The sequence below is a fragment of the Sarcophilus harrisii genome, chromosome X (assembly GCF_902635505.1).
Source record: "Sarcophilus harrisii chromosome X, mSarHar1.11, whole genome shotgun sequence".
Classification (NCBI taxonomy): domain Eukaryota; kingdom Metazoa; phylum Chordata; class Mammalia; order Dasyuromorphia; family Dasyuridae; genus Sarcophilus; species Sarcophilus harrisii.
This window is the reverse complement of record NC_045432.1, coordinates 12914468-12935948: the sequence shown is the minus strand read 5'-3', so window position 1 is coordinate 12935948 and position 21481 is coordinate 12914468. Positions and strand designations below refer to the sequence as shown.

Sequence of the window (21481 nt, the reverse complement as noted above, 5' to 3'; positions counted from 1 at the left end):
AAGATGTTTAGATGTTTAATCAAAGATTAATTTCAAGGGACAAAACTATGCTTTCTATGTGGAAATGTAAACCATATATCAAGATTGTGGGTAGTTTGAAAGACTGAGATAGAGATGAGTATGATGTGATTCTAAAAAGCAAAATCATATATGTGCAAAAATGTGTGTGGCAGCTCTTTTTGTAGTGGCAAGAAACTGGGAACTGAGTGGATGCCCATCAATTGGGGAATGGCTGAATAAATTGTGGTATATAAATGTTATGGAATATTATTGTTCGGTAAGAAATGACCAACAGGATGATTTCAGAGAGGCCTGGAGAGACTTACATGAACTGATGCTGAGTGAAATGAGCACAACCAGGAGATCATTGTGCATTGCAACAAGATTATATGATGATCAATTGTGATGGACGTGGCTCTTTTTAATAATGAGATGATTCAGACCAGTTCCACTTGTTCAGTGGTGAACACAGTCATCTACACCCAGGGAGAGGACCGTGGGAACTGAGTTTGGTTCACAACACAGCATTTTCACTTTTTAGTTTGTTGTTTGTTTTTAGTTTGTTGTTTGATTACATTTTATTTTGCTTCTCTTTTTTTCTTGTGTGGCATGATAATTGTATAAATATGTATACATATATTTAACATACTTGTATATATACATATATTTAACTACTTGCCATCTAGGGGAGGGCATGGGAAAAGGTGGGGGGGGGAAATTGGAACACGGGGTTTTGCAAGTGTTAATGCTGAAGAATTGTCCATATGTTTTGAAAAATAAAAAGCAAAATCATGTAAGAAAAGGTAAAAATACTTCTGAATCCTGAATCCACAGGAAGAATTCTTCCTGTGCAACAAGAGAACTGTTCGGTTCTGCACATGTATATTGTATCTAGGATACACTGTATGTATAGGACTGCTGGAGAGGGTGTAGGGAAGGAAGGGAAAAATCGGCACAGAAGTGAGTGCAAAATGTAAAAAATTACCCAGGCATGGGTTCTGTCAATAAAAAGTTATAATTATATACAAAAAAAAAAAGAAATAGTAGAGGATAAAAGGAGCAGCTATGCTGTGGTCCATGGAGTCTCAAAGACTTGGACATAACTGAGCAGCAACAAAATTATCTTAGGTTTTGTTGATATAATCTTTAAGAACCAGTATCTTAGTATGATGAATGCTTATTTGACTAGAGCTATGTGGAGGTTTTTATTCAATGTGTTGTTTCTTATTTAATAACAAAAATATAAAACCCATTAAATCATTAAAAAAAAGAAAAGGTAAAAATAAAATGCAATTAGCTCATACTAATTATTAGAATATTAGAAGTGAGAGTAAGAACTGACAGGAATTAGATGGGGAGGAGGGCTGGAACTTCTAAAATTCTACTCACATCAGGAATGGGTTAAAGAGGGAACAAGACATATCTAAAAGGGTATAAAAGTCTGAATTAAGAAATAGGATAAGGGGACATAGGATATGTAGATTAATGGGAATGGGATAGAGGGAAAATATGGGGAGAAGATAAGGGAGGGATCCTGAGGGGAGGGGAGGTTAAGTATCAGCAAGGCTAGGTAGCAAGTAGAAGTAAAGCAGGGGTTGAAAGCAAGTTACAAATAAAATAATGATCAGAAACAGAATTCATTAGGGAAAAAAGCAAGGGTACTATAATCATTGATTTCAAAGTTGAAAGAGGCTCAATCAAAAGAAAAAATAGGGACTCTACGTAAGCCATGTAAATGATTTTGGACTATTTAAAACAACTAGATAGTATAAGGTTGGGATATTGCTGTGCTGTAGAAAATCATAAGTTGGTGGATTTAGAAAAATATGGAAAGATCTAAGAAGAATGATGACAAGCATTGTAGCATTATATTACATAGCATGTGTATGGATAGAACTTGTCTCTGGCATTACATAGATGTATACGTACATGTATGTATATGTACATGTGTGGACATGTGTGTGATTGGAAGCATTTGTGTCTGCGTGTATGTATATACATACATCTATGCATATGTATGTATATAAAAACATATTTATGCTTAACTGTAACCTGCTTGGGGGAGGTAGGGAAGGGGGAAGGAAAGAGAAAAACAAAGTAAAAAGTACCCAGCAGAAAACAAAAGAAAACCTGCAAAGAAGCAAAGATGGACAATTCTGAATACAATGTGTAATATTTATTATATGTTTTCTTGAAATGGAAATTTATTGTTTCATGTTTTGAATCCTCCCATGTTCTGCTAAGTATGACTCTTTTTTTTCCATTTCTTCTTTTCTTTGTATTTAAATTTTAAATTAATGTTTTTTCCCTTGGACTTAGCAGAGGATCTTTCACCTACTTTACTAGCCTGGGTAACAGGGTACCCCTTTTTCACTCGCCCATGCCCTGCATCCATCTAGACCCCTTAATAGATATTAAGCCCTCTCTGTACACTTTAACCACCCTGTTGCTCTTATATATTTCTCTTATATATTTCCCTGCTAGTTGGGCAGAGACAGAAATTCCATAAAGGTGTGAAAATTAAGGCTGGGCTGAAATGTTTAGGCCAGTGAAGGAAAGGCAGCAACATCTCCTTTTCTCCTTGGCCTCTTTTCCTCCACACGAGCCAAGCTGTGGCTTCCTCCATTCTCTTCAGATTATAGCAGGATCAAGCAAGCAAACCCACATTAGATTGTTGCAGGAGTATCACTGCAAGTGTCATTGTAGGAGTATCATTATGGGACCTGGGATCAACATCCAGCCTTCTAAGTAAAAGGGGCAGGAAGAGTGTTTCGCCGTTAGGAGGTCCCTCTTGTGTCCCTCAATGACAGAACTGGTGGATGTTTTAGAGGTCACTCCACTCCCTGCTGCTCAGCCTCCCCATGATACAGTGATGCTGATTTAGCGGGCTGGGCTCCAGCTGCTTCCAAGCTCTGTCCAGAGCATGGCTTGCTTACATACCTCTTCTCATTCCGTGGCTCACCCAGGAACCAGCTCCTTTGCATGCCAGCCTCCTCACTGCTGACAATGTTTCTCAGGTTGCCCTCACAGATCCTTTCTGCCAGAATTTAATCAGTGGCGATAGATCACCTCACTGCTAAGTTTCGTTACTTCCTAATTCTCCACATTGATATTTCTATTTCAAGGCCAATTCTAAAGTGACTTCCCAGTCCCTTCACAATGAGTGCTGATTTTATACCACTTTTCGCCTGCACAATACCAACTCTGGACCCTTCTGGGTCAGCTGGTCATTCGTTCGGCAAATATTTACTTTGGGTTCCTACCATGTACAGGGCTTGGTGCTTAGCACTGTGGGAAAAAGTGAAAATCGGTGTCATCGCAGACCTGGCCCTGCACTCACTTGCGGCCAGCCCATCCTCAGAACTGGCTGAGCTCTCATGGACTAGCCCGGAAGCCTGTTGGATTTGAACACCGCTGCAGTGATGTGGCAGCTTCCAAAGATGAAGCCTGGACTGGTTAGTGCCCTTCGAATACTTGGGGACAACTGGTGAGCTCTGCTTCAGTCCAGGCCAAGTCTTTCATCTTTTCTCATTTTTCCTGTCTCCACCTTCTCCATGTGATTCCTCCTCAAGGGGCAGAGGATTCTTACCCAAGTCACCCCAATGCTTTTTGAATAGTGTGGGTGGAACACTGCCCAATTCTGTTTGGGGAATGTGGTTTTTGTCCCTATTGCTTCTCTAGTGGCCATCATACTCTACATTTCTTGGGGGGCGGGAAACCTCATTCAAGGTTCCCATTCCATAGCTGTATATTTCCTGCTACTCCAAAATAAAATGCTGTCTTTTCCACGAAGAGTACCTCAGTCTATCTTTTTCGCAAATTAAGGAGTACAGTTTGTGAATTTCAAATCACTATTTTCCCAGCACACATCTTTTCCCTCTGTCCCTCCCTCACACAAAGCAGGCCATTGCGCTTATCAGACAAGTCCCTTCAAAAAACAAATCAAGAGACTGAAGACGAGGAGTCAAAACACAGCTTGCTTTATTCTTAAGATGCAGGTGGTGCTGGAGGATGTGTACAGAGGATGGGGTAGCCTGCACGCTACCAATCATAGAGCCTCGGAATTGAAAGGGACCTCAGAGGGCATCTGGTCTGGCATCCCATAGACTGCAGGAACCCCTTCCAAGGCATCCCCGACGGGGGGTCATCCAGACTCTGCTTTAAAGACCAAATGAGACTGCCCATTCCACGGTTGGGCTACTGGTTGTCAAGAAGCCCTTCCTGATGTTGAACTGAAATCTGCCTTCCCATAACTTTTCCCCACTAGTCCTACTTGGGCCCTCTGGGGACAAGCAGAAAAAGTGGCATCCCTCTTTTACCTTTCAGCCCCTCTAGTACATAAAGACCAATCATTTCCACTTTCTTCCTCCCCTTGACCATGTCTTCTCCAGATTATCCATCCCCAGTTCCTTCAGCTGAATCTTCTTACCATCCTGCTCACCCTTTCTTTGAACACTTTCCAACTTGGCAATGTCCCTCCTACACTGTGGTGTCCAGAAGTGAACACGACACTACGGATGGGTCTGACTAGGGAGGAGTATGGCGGGGTCATCACTTCCCTAGTCCTGGACATTGAATTTAGAGCTCCACTGGCTGGTGGAGAAGGAAGTGTCCCAGACTGGTGAGACAGCAGCCATATTACACATGGGACCTTCTTCCAGTCCACCTGTGATGCCCCCCACCCTATCCTGGGCCCCATACTTCACCATTCCCCCTCTCCCGCTTCCCCCCCCCCTCCCCAGACCCTTCCCTCCCTCCCTACCCTCCCAACCTTCTTCCCAGACAGACATCACTCTTAGCTCCTGGCTATTCACCTGAAGGAGCTGCTGGCCCCTGGGCAGGTTCACAAAACATAAAAACAAATATTGGCAAGCACAGAAAGGATAACGACCACAAAATTCGGGGTTGCTTTTGTCTGGGAATCACAGGCTCCCAGCGGGCCCCCAGTAGACACAGCACAGTGAACAGCGAGCCGGTGGGGCCTGACCATCCACAGGGACTTTTGTGCTCAAAGGAGGAGTCTGTGCTCAAAATCCAAGGTAAGGAAATGCTTTGTGCTTGGCAAAGTCTTCCTTCCTCTCCAACTTTCTTATTTAGTTTCCCTGTCTCCTTATACCCCAGGTGGAATTGGGGGGGCAGTGTGTGTATGTGTGTGTGTGTCTCTTGTTTTACACACACACACACACACACAGCAGGCCTGGTGCCTTAATGTTGACTTTAGGTGTGCAGATAAATTGGACTTCTTACACACACACACACACACACACACACACACACACACACACGCAGCAGGCCCAATGCCTTAATAATGAACTTGGGTATGCACACTTGGGTTTTATACACACATGCACACACACACACACACACACACACACACACACACACACACTTCACACCCCACTCCCCAGTCTCCAAGGGAACGGGTTTGTGAAGCAGGAGATTCATGGGACTGGGTGTGCTATGGAGGGAGAGCACTGGGTAGCTCAGTTAGAGGCCTGGCAGGAGCCTCACACGGTGGTGACGGAAAGGAGAGGGTTATAGACCCTCTTTCCATCAGCTGAGCGGGTTCCATGGGCCAGCATCTCTTGTATAGTAATCCAGTTGTCCAGGATCTTCTTGTTCCTCTTCTTCATGGTCTTGCGGTGGCTCAGCGCGATGATGTTGAGCTCGTGCTTGCTCTCGCTGTTCTGCTGCTCCTTCAAGCACTCCAGCCGGCTCTGCATCATGAATTCCCGCCGTTTCCGCTGCTCTCGGGCCCGGATCAAATGTTGCTTTCGTTCTTCCTTGCTCCAGTACCGCCCCATCTTCATCTCACTCACCGCATCATCATCCGTGGTCATGCCGCTGCGTTCCTCACGGATCTTTAGGGCCCGGGCCTTCAGGAGCCGGTCACGCACCGGGCGTTTGGCTACGTAGCGAGTTCCGTCGCTTCGTACCTTCACCTTCCATTCCATGCGTGGGGCTTCTGCCCCTCCGACTTTGGGGCTGGCTAGGGAGTCCTTGCACATGCTAGCCAAGCTCAGCGGGTTGTGACTCAGTTCCTCCAGGCCCCGGGCCTGACTCAGCTGCACACAACTGTGGTAGCGCTCACTCGCTTGGCCCTGCACCCGGTGGCGCCTGGAGAGGTACGGACTGCCTTCTGCTCCCACCTGCTCCAACGTCCCTCCGGCCTTAGGGCTGCGGCGGAGTCGGTCATCGGCATGCTGCCTCTGGCAAACCTCGCCATCACGGGAGAGGGACCGGAACTTGGCAGGGCTCCCGTCTGGGGGGCCAGCCTTGTGGGGGCCGGCGATGGTCTGGTTGAGGTTTGAGTTCCCCGGGGCAGCCTTCTCGGCTCCTAAGCAAGCGGCCTTGAAGATGGTGTCGGTGACCCGTCTCAAGGGGCTCTCCAGCAGGGGCTCCATGAGTAGTGGAGTGCTGCGGCAGCTTTCGCCAGTATTATAGGCGCTGGTGCTGTCTTTGTCAGATTTCTCCGGCAGCTCGGTGATGTCCGAGAGTTCATGTTTCTTCGGCTCGCTGGCCCCAAAGTCATAGAGGCTCTCCTCCTCCAGCAGCCAGGCCTTCATGCACCTTTCCCGGAGCTGCTGCATCTTCTGGGCTCGCAGTATGTTCCTACACTTGAATTCCAGGTGTCTCAGCTCCTCCTCGAGCATGGCCATCTCGTGGCCAAGGCTCTCGTTGCGGTTGACGTCCAGAGAGCTGTTGCCCCCTCCTGCCCTGGGGAAGAAGAGCCCCAGCTGGTTGCCATTCTCTAAGTGACATTTGATTTCCAGCAGCTCCCGATAACGCTCATACTCCTCATCAGTGAGACCCGGCACGTCCCCACCGCCCAGCCCGGCTCCCTCAGCCAGGAGGGAGTCCATGCTGAAGTGGAAGTCCCGGCTCTGCAGGGCATCACCTTGGAGGCCAAATTTACGCAGACTTCCGGGAGTGTTTGTGGTGCTTGGGGCCTCATCTCCCAGCAGATCATGTTCAGAGCTCTCTTCATTTCGAGTGCTTTCATCTGTCCGGCCTACCCCACTGTCCAGTTCTTGGCTATTGTTCAGGCCTGGGCCTGGGCCAGAAGTCCCCTTTCCATCTTCATTTTCAAGCTGAGGACAGAGAGACGTTTAGGTTCAAGTAGACCTAGACACGACACAGCCCTGAGGCCAACGTGGCACACCGAGCAGTGTTTAACCTAAGACAATATGGGCAACGTGGGCCAATGGACAATTTCTTCTTCTCACCATGGGGCTCCTCTCCTATCACTCAGTTCCTTTACTCCACCTCTCCCACCCTGCCCTTCCTCAACTCAGGGTATATCCTTCTGTAAGGCCGACAACAGCAATAATGCCTTGACCCCTTCCCTGTCCTCACCTGGTAAGCAGAGGGGGATTTAAGTTTTTGGACCGGCAGTTCCCCCTCGTTCTCGGAGCCAAAGTCGTCTAGGAAGTCCTCACGGTCACTGTCCTTCCACCGCTTGGTCAGCTAGAGAGAAAAGCCAAGCCCAAGAGTCATTGTGCCAGAGTCTCCCCGGCATCTATCTCCCCACAGGTCCTGGCACCACGCTAAAGAGTGAGCTCAGCCCCGCCGAAGAAAGTCACGGCCCTCCTAGGTCCCCTCTGCTGTTCGTGGAGCAGTTCTTTCAGAGGGCTTTTAAGATCCTTTTCAGGGTAGAAGTACTAGCCTGTCATTGCTCTATTTGATTCTCCTTCCCTAACATCCCCCTTAATACTTCTGGCTAGGATTACCTCCATCTCAGGCCGGGCCACAAGCAGTGAAATGTTGGTGTTCTCCTCCTGGGTCAGGATGGCCACTGCTTCCTCCCGGTTCTGGACATCCATGCCATTTATCTTCGACAGGGCAAGGAAAGAGGATAAAGTCACAATCTAGCCAGCCAACTGACGAGCACAGAAAGAGCAGTTATTGGGAGTTCCACCTTCTTGGCTCTGCTGTACTTTCAGGGGAGACAGGAAGGTCTGCCTTCCCTGGGATGCCATCTCCCTGTCTCATGCCCCAACCTACCTATTCTCAAATGCCCGGGCCTCAACTCACAGTAACACAGTGAAGACAAGATCGAGAGCTAGGAAAAGTTTAATAAAATAAAAGCTGATATCAAAAATGTCACGAGGCTGTCACAGGACAGTTCAAATGAGAAGTGCTATTGGTGCTCCAAGAAGGGAGAGAGCACTGGGGGTTAGGGCAGGCGGAGAAGGCTTCAGGGGCGATGGTGGGGAGGAAATCTGATCTATATCTTAAAGGATGGACAGAATATGGAGAGGGGAGGGCAGCACATCCCAGAAAGGGGAGACATAGCCTAACTTTGGCTTGGAAGTCAGAAGACCTCCAGCTATGTTCAGGAAATGGCGAGAGGAACAGTTTGACTAACACAGGCATATAAGAAAAGGCTACCAACATAGATTGGGAGCCAGACCGCAGAAGACCCTCCCCTGAGTTGTGGGATAAAGACCCGGGGGCATAGGAAGGGATGGAATGAGCCGGATCCAGCTAGTTATTTCCAGGCCCAGATGGAGCTACAAGGAGCAGGCTCTGACATGTGCATCTCTTTTTGTAGCACTGGGACCAGCATGGGGTCAGATACATTAGAGAATAAACTTGCAAAGCCTTGGCAAAGGTTGCAGGGGGGCTGACTCCTTTTCATCCTGCTCATATTCCACAAGACATGAAAGCAGCAGCTCAAAAGGCAATAGAGGAACTAAGGTATCTGAATCAACAGCCTTGGGCAATTATTGGGACAGGCAAGCCTTCTATCCGTTGTCTTGCAAGGGCTCTGGCTGTGGAGTCTATCTGCCAACCCTAATTCAGCTCAAAGAACCAAACACTCACAGCTCAGAGAGCCCTGTCCGGAAGCCCCAACCCCGAGGACCAGCGGATCATCTGGGTTCCTTCTGCTTCTCCTGAAGCCTTTTCTGGGTTCCTTTCATGGCTGCCTCCCCCACATCCCATTCTGGAAGACTTTCACTACCCAAATAGGACTAACGAGAGCCAACTGGTACAGGAGGGGCAAGCCAGGCTATTGTACCCCCTCCCCAATGTCCATTCGATGCTCACCTGGATGATGCGGTCCCCTTCTCGGATCCGGCCGTCTTTGGCTGCGATGCTGTTGGGATTTACCTATAGGAGCCATGCAAAGTGAGAACAGTGCTGGGTACTCCCAGGGAATGACATCGTTTCAAATATTTCAGGCCCACTTTGCAGAGGAAGGAGACAGAGCAGCCCTTGGAATCCTTCAAGGTAAATGGTAACCCTTCCTATCCCTCTGCGAGTGGTCACTGGCTAACCCCTGGCCTTGTTGATCAGCAAGTAGCAGGGGTAGCCTCAGAACTCACTCCTAAGCTGTGAGATGACTAGATATAAGGCTGAGAAGATTTCAGACACCCTTCATGACCATTCCAACTGATACCCAGGGATTATCTGACAGGCAGCTGCCCCAACCAGGGAGCTCTACTCTGTCCTTCATAACTGGCCGGTAGTTTGGGTGACGCTTACTGTGAGCCACTTTCCCTGTCCCTGTCTTCCCTGTCTCTAGTTCCCACATCAGACAAATGACAACCCTGTTCAGGGATGCAAACTGTACATACAGCCTTCCCTTTACAGGCACATGTCATGCTAAGATGGAGGGTGTAGAGCATGATGGACAAATCCCTCTTCTCTTAGTTTCTTCCTTTGTAAAGTGAGGTTAGGCTAAGTGGAATCTAAGACCCTTCCAGCTCTCAATGTAGGAGCCCATAATTCAGAGCAAAGGGATCCACTCTCCTTGGCATGAAAAGTGTTAAGTGCTATCACAGAGCGGAGGCCCTGTCTCCATTCCCCGAGCCTCAAAGCCAAAGCTCAATGATTGGACCCTCAGGCTCTGAAATACTTCAGCTTCCTCAGGGAAAGAAGAGTCCTTCAAATGCCTCCTCTTTAATCTCTTTTTTTTAAAAAGAGGAAACATCCTGAGAGAAGGGACCAGTTCAAAGTTACAAGCCCAAGTCACAGAGTGGGTGGGACAGGGGAAAAAGAAAGCTATCTCATACACCTAACGCTGCTAGTGACCAAATGGGCGCCCAAATCAAGGTGAAACCCCGCCACAAACCAAAGTGGAGGAACCCCCAATCAAGGTAGAAGACCTCCCACCAAATCAAGGTGGAGGGATCCCTAAATGAAAGTGAAGGACCCCCCACAAATCAAGGTGGAGAATACCCCCATCTCTCTCTCTCTCTCTCTCTCTCTCTCTCTCTCTCTCTCTCACACACACACACACACACACACACACACACACACACATTAAGTCCTACCTCTCCAACGTAGATCCCCAGATCCTCTTCGTCATCTGTTCGGTAGCAAACCATCAAGCCCAGTTTGTCCTGGTGGCTGGCTTTATACAGCTCCACCTCCTGCCATGCAGGGGGAGCAGGGAAGGGAGAATAAAAACCCCAGAGGATGCGTGAGTGACGCACAGCTAGATGCCCAGGGGGCAGGCCAATGACACTAGCAAGCTATGCCATCCAAACCCAGCCCAGGGGAAACCTCACCTCTTCTCTGGCAACATCTACATTGCAGCTAGTTTCAGTGTCTCTTTCTCTCTCAGGTTTGAGATCTGTTCTCACTTTCCCTCAAAAAATGTGATTTGTTACCAACAGCCCACTTCTTAGAAGCCCCAGGAGACACACAAGGAAACGTACAAGACATCAGACGCACAGGAAGACACAGACTCACCTACACAGAGCAAACACGGGAGCCAAACCCATACCCTCCTTCATGCCCCACGTGGCCTATGGCCACGAGGGATGGGCTGAGCCCATGAAAACTCCAAACTGACCCGGGGGCACGCCCACGATCCACTCTTTTGTACCTGCTCCCCTGGGCATTTTCTGTCTCCCAAGAAGTGACCAAGCCTCATCACTCCCCAAATGGAGGCCAGTTAGAAGGATATCACCCCAAGAGTGGCCACTGACAGTGTCAGCCCCTCACCTCATACTCCAGCTCATCCACACGGTCTGCCTCCTGCTGGCTGCCCTCCATGAACTCCGCTGGGTCATAATACTCATGGCCGATGGGGGGGCTGCCCAGGAGAAGGTGGGAGGGATCAGGACCACCGACCATCCATCTATCTCCCCCCGCTACTCTCCCCACCTCCCACCGGCTCCAGAGTCTGACTTATCTACCTCCCTACAAGTGACCCAGGTATCTGGGATACAGACGAACTCCATACGCTAGACCGCTGCCCTAGGTCATGAGGCACCCTCGAGAGTGAACTTGATGAATTCCACTCCTTTCAAGCCAACTCATTCATGCAGAGGCCAGAACTGCTCTGTGGAGTGTCCAAGGATCCAGAAGGGAAGACTACGGATGCCTAGCAGTCCCCCACCCCAGTGAGTTCTCACAGCTGCACCATCCAGCTGGCAAGATGACTCTGGCCTTTCTGACCAAAGCTGTCACCACTAGTGCCATCACTAGTGCCTCGTCGCCAACCCCACCCTCTTAACTAGTACTATCCCATGCAGTGCCCCCAGGAGTTAACCAGGCCCAACAGATTCTCCGGGACCAGAGCTGGGATGATGATGTCCCCTTAAATATTGCTTTCCGATCCCCAGGAAATGATTAGTAGCAAGGTCAGCAGCAGCCCTTCCTCCCTATCTCCTATCTCCGATTGAGGAGAGGGGGTCCTGGTAGCAAGCAGCTCCCCCTGCAATCTGGCTGGAAGATTAGTGGCAGTAGTGCACACACACGCTCTCAGTCATCCCTGACTGGAAGAAGGCCTCTTCTTTCCAAGGAGTAAAGCAGAGAAATGAAAGGAAGGAAGCAGGCAAGAGATGAGAAGAGATCCAGAGAGATGGGGGAAATAAGAGAGAGGGAGAAAGCAAGAGAATTCAAAGACATGAAGCAGAAGGACAATGAGAAAGAAGGAAAGAATGAAAGACCAACTCGTTCCCTCTGCACCACATCTATCAGCAAGGAATAATCCACAGCCAGTTCCATGCCAGCAGAGGGGGGCTTGCCTCCCTTGAGCCCTGGGAGGAGATGAAGGGAGGAAGGCTTCAGTTATAGCTTCCTGATCCCATCACTGGATGGTGAGAAGCCTGAGACAAGTACTCCTGGGGCTTGATCGGGAATCCAACAAGGACCTCCTGGGAGGCAGCCCCAGGACTGCAACCTGCCCAGCCCATTCCCTGGGGAAGATTTCCACAAGGAAGGAAAGCAGCCAATCCCGGGGATACAAGAGGATCGGAAAAGGTAGTTTGAATACTCTGCCTCCAAAGCCCAGGTCAGGCTCAAATGTGGCCTTTGGCAAACGGCCCTCTCTAGATGCTGGCCCGGAGCCCTCCTGGGGGCAACTCCCAGTTCAGAAAGGACATACGGCTCCAGGATGACCATGGGCGGAGTGGGAGGGCGCAGCTTGCCCAGCGCCATGACATGCTCGAAGGTGATGTCAGTCTGAGTCCCACTGTCCACCAGCTGCAGGTCGTTGCAGGAGCTGTCCCCCCGGAGCCGGGGACTTCGTCTTAGCACCTGGATCACCAGGGGCTCCTTGGAGGAGCGCAGTGCTTCCAAGGTTTGCTCCTTTCCATTCACCTGTGGGCAGAGACATGCCCATATCAGCATCCCAAGGCTATTCCCCATGGAAAGGGGAGGAGAAGGGAACCCAGCCTGGTAGGACTTGAGCACGACACTCATTGCCTGAGCTCACCAACCAGCAGCCCCAAACTGATCCGAAGAAGAGGTGACCATCCTTTTTGCTGTAACTTTGATTCCTGTTCCCATTTCTACCATTCTGCCAAATAGCATACACAAAACCAGCTCAGACAAGTCCAGGAATGAGAGAAAAGACCCACAGGGGCCTAGTGTCTCGGGACAGGGCAGCATGCTCTACCACAAGAGACCTTTCTCCATGGCAACAGACCTTCCTCCAGAAGATCCCAGAACTTCTTCACCTTTCCTCACCATGGCCAGCATGGAGGTGTTTTAGGAAGGATCAAACCAGGGTCATCTGGAATCTGTAAAATACTTTACAATCCTTTGGCAAGAGTCTAACATCATCACCGCTACCCCAATATATTAGGTACAATACCAAGATGATGATGGGGACGGGGACGGGGGGGGGTCGATCGGTGTGGGTCCCAAACACTCATGAAGCTTCTACTGGGTCCCCAATCTATGTGTAGCAATGTAGAGGGGAAGGAACACAGAAAACTGTAAACAAGCCCTCAGAAAGCTTCCGATGTGCTGGATGGGAAAACAAATCCACACGACAAGATAGTTAACAATACAAGGCAGCCTACGATAAATAAAGCGAAAGGAGGCAAGGGGCCCTTGTGCTAGATCTTGAAGAACAGTTAGAAATGGAACAATCTCCCCATCCTGGTAGAAAGGAGAATGCATTCTGGGTGATGAAGTATAATGACAAAACCAAAATCCCAGAGATGGGAATGAGTTTGAGGGTGGAGGTGCAGAGAGGAGACCAGCCTGGCCAGAGCAGGGGCAGGAGAAACATAAAAGAACAGTCAGAGAAGAGGCCAGACTGGGAAGATCCACCATTTCTAGTCTCCAGATACAACTCCTACATCTCCTAGACCAAGCCAATATTCAGCCTGATCTCTTGGCGGCATTTCCAAAACCCTCTGGGATCACTCAGTTCCTTCCCCCTTCAAAGCCTCATTGCCTTCAACTCCCTATTGCTTCTCTTGCCACCCCCTCCTACCCTAAATTAGCTGCCTGTATGTCTCTCCTGGTGTCTGAAGGAAACACTAGGAATCCTGGGAAACTGCATGCTACCCAATACCTCCATCCTAATCTAAAGTGACTTTTCTTTGGTACAAGTCCCACCTTTTGCAAGGGTCTGCCGTACTGAGTGCTATATGCCCAAATCATACAATTACTATGTGGTTACAGTGCTTTGTTCTGGGGAACAAGGAAAAATAATGATTTTTTTCATTCAAGTTTATAGTCAGAACCACCGATTTCCAGTTGGAGGGGGCCAAAGAGGCCCTCTAGTGACTAGATTCTAGTCCGATTTCCTGATTTTAAGAAGAGAGGGTGACACATAGACAAATAAGTCTAGGGTAGAATGTGACGGGGACAAAGGCAAGAAACAGACAAGGCAATCTAGAAAACCCAGGGGAGAAACATGGAAAAACTGTAGTCTTGAAATAATTCTACATGGCTAATACCAACACCTAGACATTCCCTCTCCGTCATCTTTTTTCTTTTTTAAAAATTTATTTTATTTTTAATTTATGGAATAAAACAAGAATTTCCATAACATAACAGTATAATAGATGGCTGCATATAAAACTCCAAATCTCTTACGTACAATTTGCTATTCCTTTTAAATATGTAATAATGTAGCTTTCTTTTTTTCCCTCCCCGTGCCCTAGAGATAGCTACCATAAAACATGAATAGAGGGCTGTGTGTGTGTGTAACATTCTAAACATATTTATCAGTTCTTTCTTCAGATGCAATATGGCCCTTTCTTACTCAGCTGTAGTGTGTACAGTGAAGCATGATGTCTTTTTATCTGGCCAGACTTCTCTGAATAAATAAACAACTAAAATCTTCCATCCCACTTAACTTTTTCAGTTATTGGGTATTAGGAACTTAGCTCATGGGCAAAGAGATACAGGAAAATACATATCACATGCTATAACTAACAAGAATCTGGGTCAGGGAGTGACTTACAAGCATCTTCAACCATTTCCAATAAGCTAGATGCAGAAGAGGTCACATGTCTATGGGCAGGGTGTTAGGTTTTCACAAAAAAGCAGCATGTGATGGCTTAGAAAGCACGTACACAGCATGAACAGGAGCCTGCTATTTGATGAGATGTGCTCATACCTGTGGTGTGCATGTATGTAAGGAACAAGGGTGTGTCCACACTCGCTGTGATGACTGAATCTAAGGAATTGTTGTGAAGTCACGTGTCTGCTCTAGCATGGGTGTGCGTACCTCTCCCTGAGGTGTGTGCTCGTGCACTTCCTACATTTCCACCATTGGGATCTGTGGGCAGGGATCCTGGGTGACACAAGGAGGCTCTGCCACTGTCTTTTCTCTGTATGGCTGCACAGCAGCTGGGTTGCTATGGAAACTGAGCCCAGGCTGTGGAAAGGGAGCATGGGTTGGTTGTTGAAGGGGCGCCATGTCAGGATGTCAGAGAGTAGGGGGATGGGGTAGAGAGCTGCTGCCGTGTAGGGACTGCGTGTGGCTACAAAGATTCAGAGTCCCGCCGTGGAAATCAAAGCTGGTGCTGGAGACAGGTGACATGCGGCTGGATGACCAAGCAGTCTCTGCCTGTAGCCCCCATCCCCCACTCCCTAGCTCATGTTCCTTTAGGATTAATTGCATCCTGTCCCCCCAACCCCCAGTTGTTCCTTCCAATTGCTGGGCCAGCACAGGGCTTGGGGGGGGGCATTGGAGTCCTATGATTTCTTTCACTGAATCTGAACAGTTGAATGTCTACAATAGCAGCTCTCCCCTTCATTAGTGTGGGGGGGAGGGGGAGGAGTACAGGAGTGAGTCCCAAAGTGATGAGGATTGACGATGGCACAAGATGATGGGAAAGGATGGGGGATGGTAAGCAGAACAACCATCCTCTTCTGAAGCTGCTTTTCCCTGCCTCCAGTGCTGCCCTCCCACCTCCCTCTTTTTAAAACAACAACAACCAAAAAAATCCATTTTAGAGTCTTCCTACAAAGACAAAGCATGGGGAAGAAGAAGAGGACAGCTATGCAAAAGGATGAACAAAATGAAGGAAAACTGGGGCAGAGTTGGGGAGGAGAAGAATGAATGTCTGGGCAATCTTCCTGAAGATTGTGGCTAACTGAATGGAGATTGGCCATAGGCAGATTCTGAAGTCACATCAGGTAAAAAGCTAGAGGTGGATTATTCCCATTAGGCAGGAAATTATGAGATTACTCCCATAAGGCCCTTGGGCAGAAGGGGCACTAGCCGCTGACCAACATTCTTCCCATCCCTCTCCCTGCAGAAGGAGCACAGAGACCCTGGATGCCAGTTAATGACACATGTTGATGTCCATTTTAAAAATACTGCTTAAGTCAAAGCTCATCCTTCCCTCTTGTGTGATTTGTCTTCTTTCCAGCCTCCACTGTTCCTCTCTACCAACCTGGGCTCTTCAATGCCGCCCCCCTCTATCCCTCCAACTCTCTGTGTCTCCCCTTCCCTCCCTCTCTCCTCAGTCTCTCTGTGTCTGTCTGTCTCGCTCTCTCTCTCTGTCACACACACACACACACACACACACACACACACACAGTCTTACCTCTGGATCTCTGTTTATGAGGGCTTGTTCGTTCTTCACTTCCTTCCCTGGATCTATGAACACCCAATCCTGAGACTGACATGAGCTGGAAAGAGTTGTTGATGCCTACAAACCCTTCTAAGAAGAATGTGGACACAGCAGCACAACCCCAGGAAGAACAAGTGCTTTCCTAGACACAGTAAGTTTTCAAAAAGACAATGAGGGACCCACAAATTTCCCCTCCAAAAGAGAAATAAGCATTAGCTGTAACATCAGATCCCTCTCTCAGTCCAAGAAAACTGTGGCTTTGTTGAAGTGAAGGTGAATCTAGTTTGCTATTAGCCTTGGCTGACCAGGAAGTGGTAACTGCCGAAGCCACAATAGTGAGCAATCTTTCTGAAAGATCTAGGTCTTATTCCCCATCAGCCACCTCACCCCCCAATAGTGTTCTCTAGCTACCATGCTTAAAGGAGAATACTCTGGGCCTCAATCCAAGGCAGCACATCTGGTTGGTTATTCAGGAACAGGTGGGAAAGGAATGAAGAGGAGAGACTGCAAAGGATAAGGGAATTCTTTTTTCTCTTCTGAATCCATTTTCTCCTTAGGAAATGATAGGCAAAGTTCCTGGAGCCCCCAAGAAAATATGACAGTCGATTCCAATCTATTATGATCTATGAATTATATATATATAAAGAAAGTAGGGCAAATCTGTAAGTCAATGTGTCTGCTTTCCTTATTCCCTTGCACAGCGCTTCTCTTTTTCTTCTGTTGGGCTCTCTATGCACATCTAGCCAGCTCATCACCTCTCTGTCCCCCAAACACTCTCTCCACCCCCTCCCATTTTATCTTTCATTCTCTCCCTGACTCTTCTTTTTTCTTTCCCTTACCTCTTCTTATCACACAGTGATTCCTCTCCAGTTGAGAACTCAGGCCTAGACCTTCTTCATACCTGACCTCCTCTCCCTGGTCTCATTCCTAGCCCACAAAGTCTCACTTTCACTCACAGGCCTAAGTGGAATTAACAAGAGAATACTGATAATCCCCCTGGAAACATATACAGGTAAATTCACACCTGCCATTGAAAAGTTGCAGCACCAGTACTTTATGAAAAAGGCATTGTGATGGCCAGTCTTGGTCCTGAAAAACAGCTGAGGAGCTTCATTTCCTTCCTTTCGGCACTAGCAGTTAGGAGCGCAAGAATGGGATACCATACCAAGACCACAGCATTGGTCTTGCCTGACTTTTTCTTTGTTACTAGAGAAGTTCTATCAGAAAGGGACTGTAGTGTAAGAACAAAGGGCATCAATAAAACTTTTAAAAATGTATTAGAAATGTATTTAGAAATGTATTAGAGCCAGTCAGGAAGGAGTTTGAAGAGAGGAACACAAACAGGAGAGCCTCTCAAAGAATGAGAGTCAAAAATAAGCCAATGAGAGATTGTGTCCAGAAAAACAGTATAAAATGAGATAAAAATATAGTTACACATTGTGCAAAATCTGGGCATTCATAAATGCACATACATTCATGCAAGTGTGCACACATGTACACACATGCATATGTGTGTGAAAATACACACACACAGTGGGAGGAAGAATCCCATGAGGCAGCACTAGGCCAAAGACAGTGCCCGGATCCTCCCCATGTGGCATCTAGCACAACTCTGCTCCTCATCTTCTCTCCATCTTGGCAGGTAGCAGAGTAGAACAAAAAAGATCAGTGGATGTGGAGCCAAAAGGACCAGCTTTGTCACTTTCAAGCTGGGTGATCTTGGACAAGTCACTGAACCTATCAGAGGATTCTTGGGAAGATCAGATGAGATTATGTTCACAAAGTCAAGTACCACCATTAGTTCTGCGAAGATCCAGATTCACCCTGTAGGGCAAGCTTGGGCCTTGCTCCTAGTTGAGCAGATGGCAGTGGGAGCCTTGAAGACAAGTCTGGGACATGAAAAACTAAAATCCAGGCTAGGTACTAGGGTGACAGGTCCAGATACCAAAGACCAGGATAGACTCTGCTTTGGTACTGAGTGAGCCAATGACATCTCACACAAATACTGGTCATCCTGACTGTGCTGTCTCCTGACTATTAACTTCCATTTGGTTTTTTCCTTCTTCTTCTTCTTCTTCATTCCTTTTCCTTTACTTTGTACATTTATGTCCTTTCCAGAAAGAGAAGGGAATAAGCATTTCTTTTTTTTCTTTTCTTTTCTTTTCTTTTTTGCTGAGGTAATTGGGGTTAAGTGACTTGCCTAGCGTCACACAGCCAGAAAATATTAAGTGTCTGAGGTTAAATTTGAACTCAGGTCCTCCTAACTTCAGGGCTATCAGCTCTATCTGCTACACCAACTAGCTGGCCCTGGGAATAAGCATTTCTTTAACAACGCCTACTATACACCAAGTACTGTGCTGAGTGCTCTTTTTTTTTTTTTTTTTTTTTTTTAAACCAAAAATTTCCTCTTCTCCCTCTCTCTATTCATCCACTGGACTTGTTATGGCCATCTCCCCTAACACAATCTTAGAAATCACATGAAGATAATAGGAGTGGAAACATGGCGATGTTACTACAATCAGGAACAGGCAGTTGATCTGTGGGGAGAGGAAGGCAGAAACTGCTGCCAGGATTCCTGACGAGGGTACCAGTCTCTCCTTTAATTTTAAGGCTTCACATAGGCATAGGAGTAGATAAAAGTGCAAAAAGCCAGTTCTAGATTGACACGTGCTAAAATTGGGCCCATGATATCATGCTTGCAAATTTGAGTGTACTGACAGTTGCATGGTATATGAAGCTATGAAATGATACGACCATTCTGGAAAGCAATTTGGAATTATGTGAACAAAGTGATGAAAATGCTCATGCCCTTTGACTCAGACCCTCCACCCTTTAATCACCCCATATCCGCACCTACTTTTCAACCTCTCCTTATCGATGTCCCAGCTTATTAAACTGTGGGTTGTGACCCTATATGGGATCTCATAACTGAATGTGGGGGTCATGAAATAATGAGTTATTATCAGTAAATGTTTAATTTGTATATCTTTTATATTATTTATGTACACAGGGTCACATAAAAATCTCTTGAGCAAAAAGGGGTAAGGAGTGTGCCAGTCACTTTCCTGTAAGTAAGGCTTACAACTTACAAACACATCCAAACCTTCATCCTTAATTAAAGCCTTCATCTGATGCTATCATCCCCTTTCTCAACCACACTCCTAGAAAAAGCCTCTATTTTCTCACTTCACACTAACTTCTCGACCTCTTATAGTCAGGCAACACTCAACTGACACTTCTCCCTCCACAGGTAGAGATGATTTTGTAAATGACAGTTCCAATGGCCTTTGTAAAAATGCATCTCCTCCTTGACCTTTCTGCCCAACCACAGTCTCCTCTTAGATATTCACTCTTCACTGGATTTGCATTCTCTGCTTTCTTCCAGCTCTCCTATCTGTCTGCCTAGTCAGTCTCCTTTATGTGATCATCATTCTTCCATTGTCCTCCTGGATATCTCCCAGGGTGCTACCCTATGCCTACTTCTTCCTTATCTCTTTGCACACACTCTCTTACTGACCTTATCAGCAACCATGTGTTCAATGATCACTTCTATGCAGACAACTCCCAGTTATATCTTCAGTCCAAGCCTCTCTCCTGACTGCCAGTCTTGTATCTCCAACCAGGTGTCTGGCGAGCATCATGTCTAAAACAAAACTCATTATATTTTCCCCCAAATCCTCTCTTTTCTAAACTTCTCAATTTCTGCCGGGTAATACCATCCTTCTTATGGGGTGGACAAGCCCCCTTAGCTGCAGCAACAAGATAACCTGAGGGAGAGAGAGACAGGAGGTGAGTAAAACCATAACCACTTCCAGCACCATCTCCTCTCAAACCCAGATGGATACAGGCCAGGACCCTAAACTCAGAACATTAGCATTTGATTCTATTTCCTTGCTATATTCTCTCAATTCATACAGTTCTCACTCTAGTTCAGGCCTTCGTGATCCTTTGCTTGGCTACTGCAATAGGTAGGCTCTTACTGGTCCCCCTGCCTCTAGTGTCTCCAATCCAGCTTCCACGCAACTGCCAAACCACAGCATACATCTAAGTTACTCCGCTCCTTTTCAATTTGTTTTAGTTTATTGTCAGTTCATATTCTCTCCCTCCTTCCTACCCCTTGAGGAGACAAGACATATATAACTCATTACAAATATGAAGTCAAACAAAATAAAATTCCATATTAGCCATGTTTGAGGAGGGGCAGGGGAAGGAGAAAAAGAAAGAAAGGTATCTAATTTGCCCTCTGAATTCATCAGTTCTCTATCTGGAGGTGGTTAGCATCCTAGGTTATAGGTCCTTTAGAGTTGTGGTGGAGCACTGTATTGTTCAGAGTTAATTAGTTTTTCATAGTTAATTATCATTACAATATTGCTGTGGTTGTATAGATTGTTCCTCTGGTTCTGCTCACTTCACTTTGCATCAGCTCTTACAGGTCTTCCTAGGTGTCTCTGCAACCCTATCCTTCATCAGTTCTTACAGTACAATTGTATTTCATCATATTCATATACCATAATTTATTCAGCCATTCTCCAATTGATATTTGTAGTTCTTTGCCACTACAAAAAGAGCTGCTAGAAATATTTTTGTACGGATGGATCCTTTCCCTTTTTCTTTGCTCTCTTTGAGGAATAGAGCTAGTAGCGGTATTGCTGAGCCAACAGGTATGTAGGGTTTAATAACTTTGTGGGAATAGTTTCAAATTGTTCTCCTAAATGGTCAGTCTAATTCCCAACTCCACCAATAGTGCTTCAGTGCATGCATTTTTCCCAAATCCTCTCTAGCAGTTGTCATTTCTTTTTTTTTTTTTTATCTTAACCAATCTGATGGGTATACAGTGGTACTTCAGAGTTGTTTTAATTTGCATTTCTCTAATTATTAGTGATTTAGAGCATTTTATCATATTACTATCAAATAGATTTCTTTCTCTGAAACGGATGTTCATATCCCTTGACCACTTATCAACTGGAGAACAGCTTTTATTCCTATAAATTTGGCTCTGCATGTATTTGAGAAATGAGACCATCAGAGAAGTTTGCCGCAAAGATTTTTTTTTCCACTCTTCCTGCTTTTTCTCTAATTTTAACTGTATTGGTATTTGTCCAATTCTCTGTAATCAAAATTGTCCATTTTACCCCCTGTGAACTTCTCCATCTTGTCTTTGTTCACAAAATCTTCCCCTATCCAAACATCTGACGAGT

At 46.8% G+C, this 21481-nt stretch overlaps 1 protein-coding gene across 2 annotated transcripts in view; it reads right to left on the bottom strand.

The window, feature by feature from the left end:
• Window positions 1-5173: 5173 nt before the first annotated feature.
• PDZD4 (PDZ domain containing 4) overlaps window positions 5174-21481 on the bottom strand; it is a 32345-nt gene continuing 16037 nt past the window's right edge. The window contains exons 2-8 of one of the 2 annotated variants that reach the window (XM_031944361.1): window positions 12344-12558; window positions 10957-11047; window positions 10281-10379; window positions 9052-9114; window positions 7731-7832; window positions 7357-7467; window positions 5174-7091 (exon numbers count right to left, since the gene is read on the bottom strand). In XM_031944361.1, coding sequence (XP_031800221.1) covers window positions 5508-7091; window positions 7357-7467; window positions 7731-7832; window positions 9052-9114; window positions 10281-10379; window positions 10957-11047; window positions 12344-12558 — 2265 coding nt within the window. In that variant the 3' untranslated portion in view covers window positions 5174-5507. The remainder of the gene's footprint in view (window positions 7092-7356; window positions 7468-7730; window positions 7833-9051; window positions 9115-10280; window positions 10380-10956; window positions 11048-12343; window positions 12559-21481) is intronic. The other variant, XM_031944362.1, reaches the window with a different exon arrangement.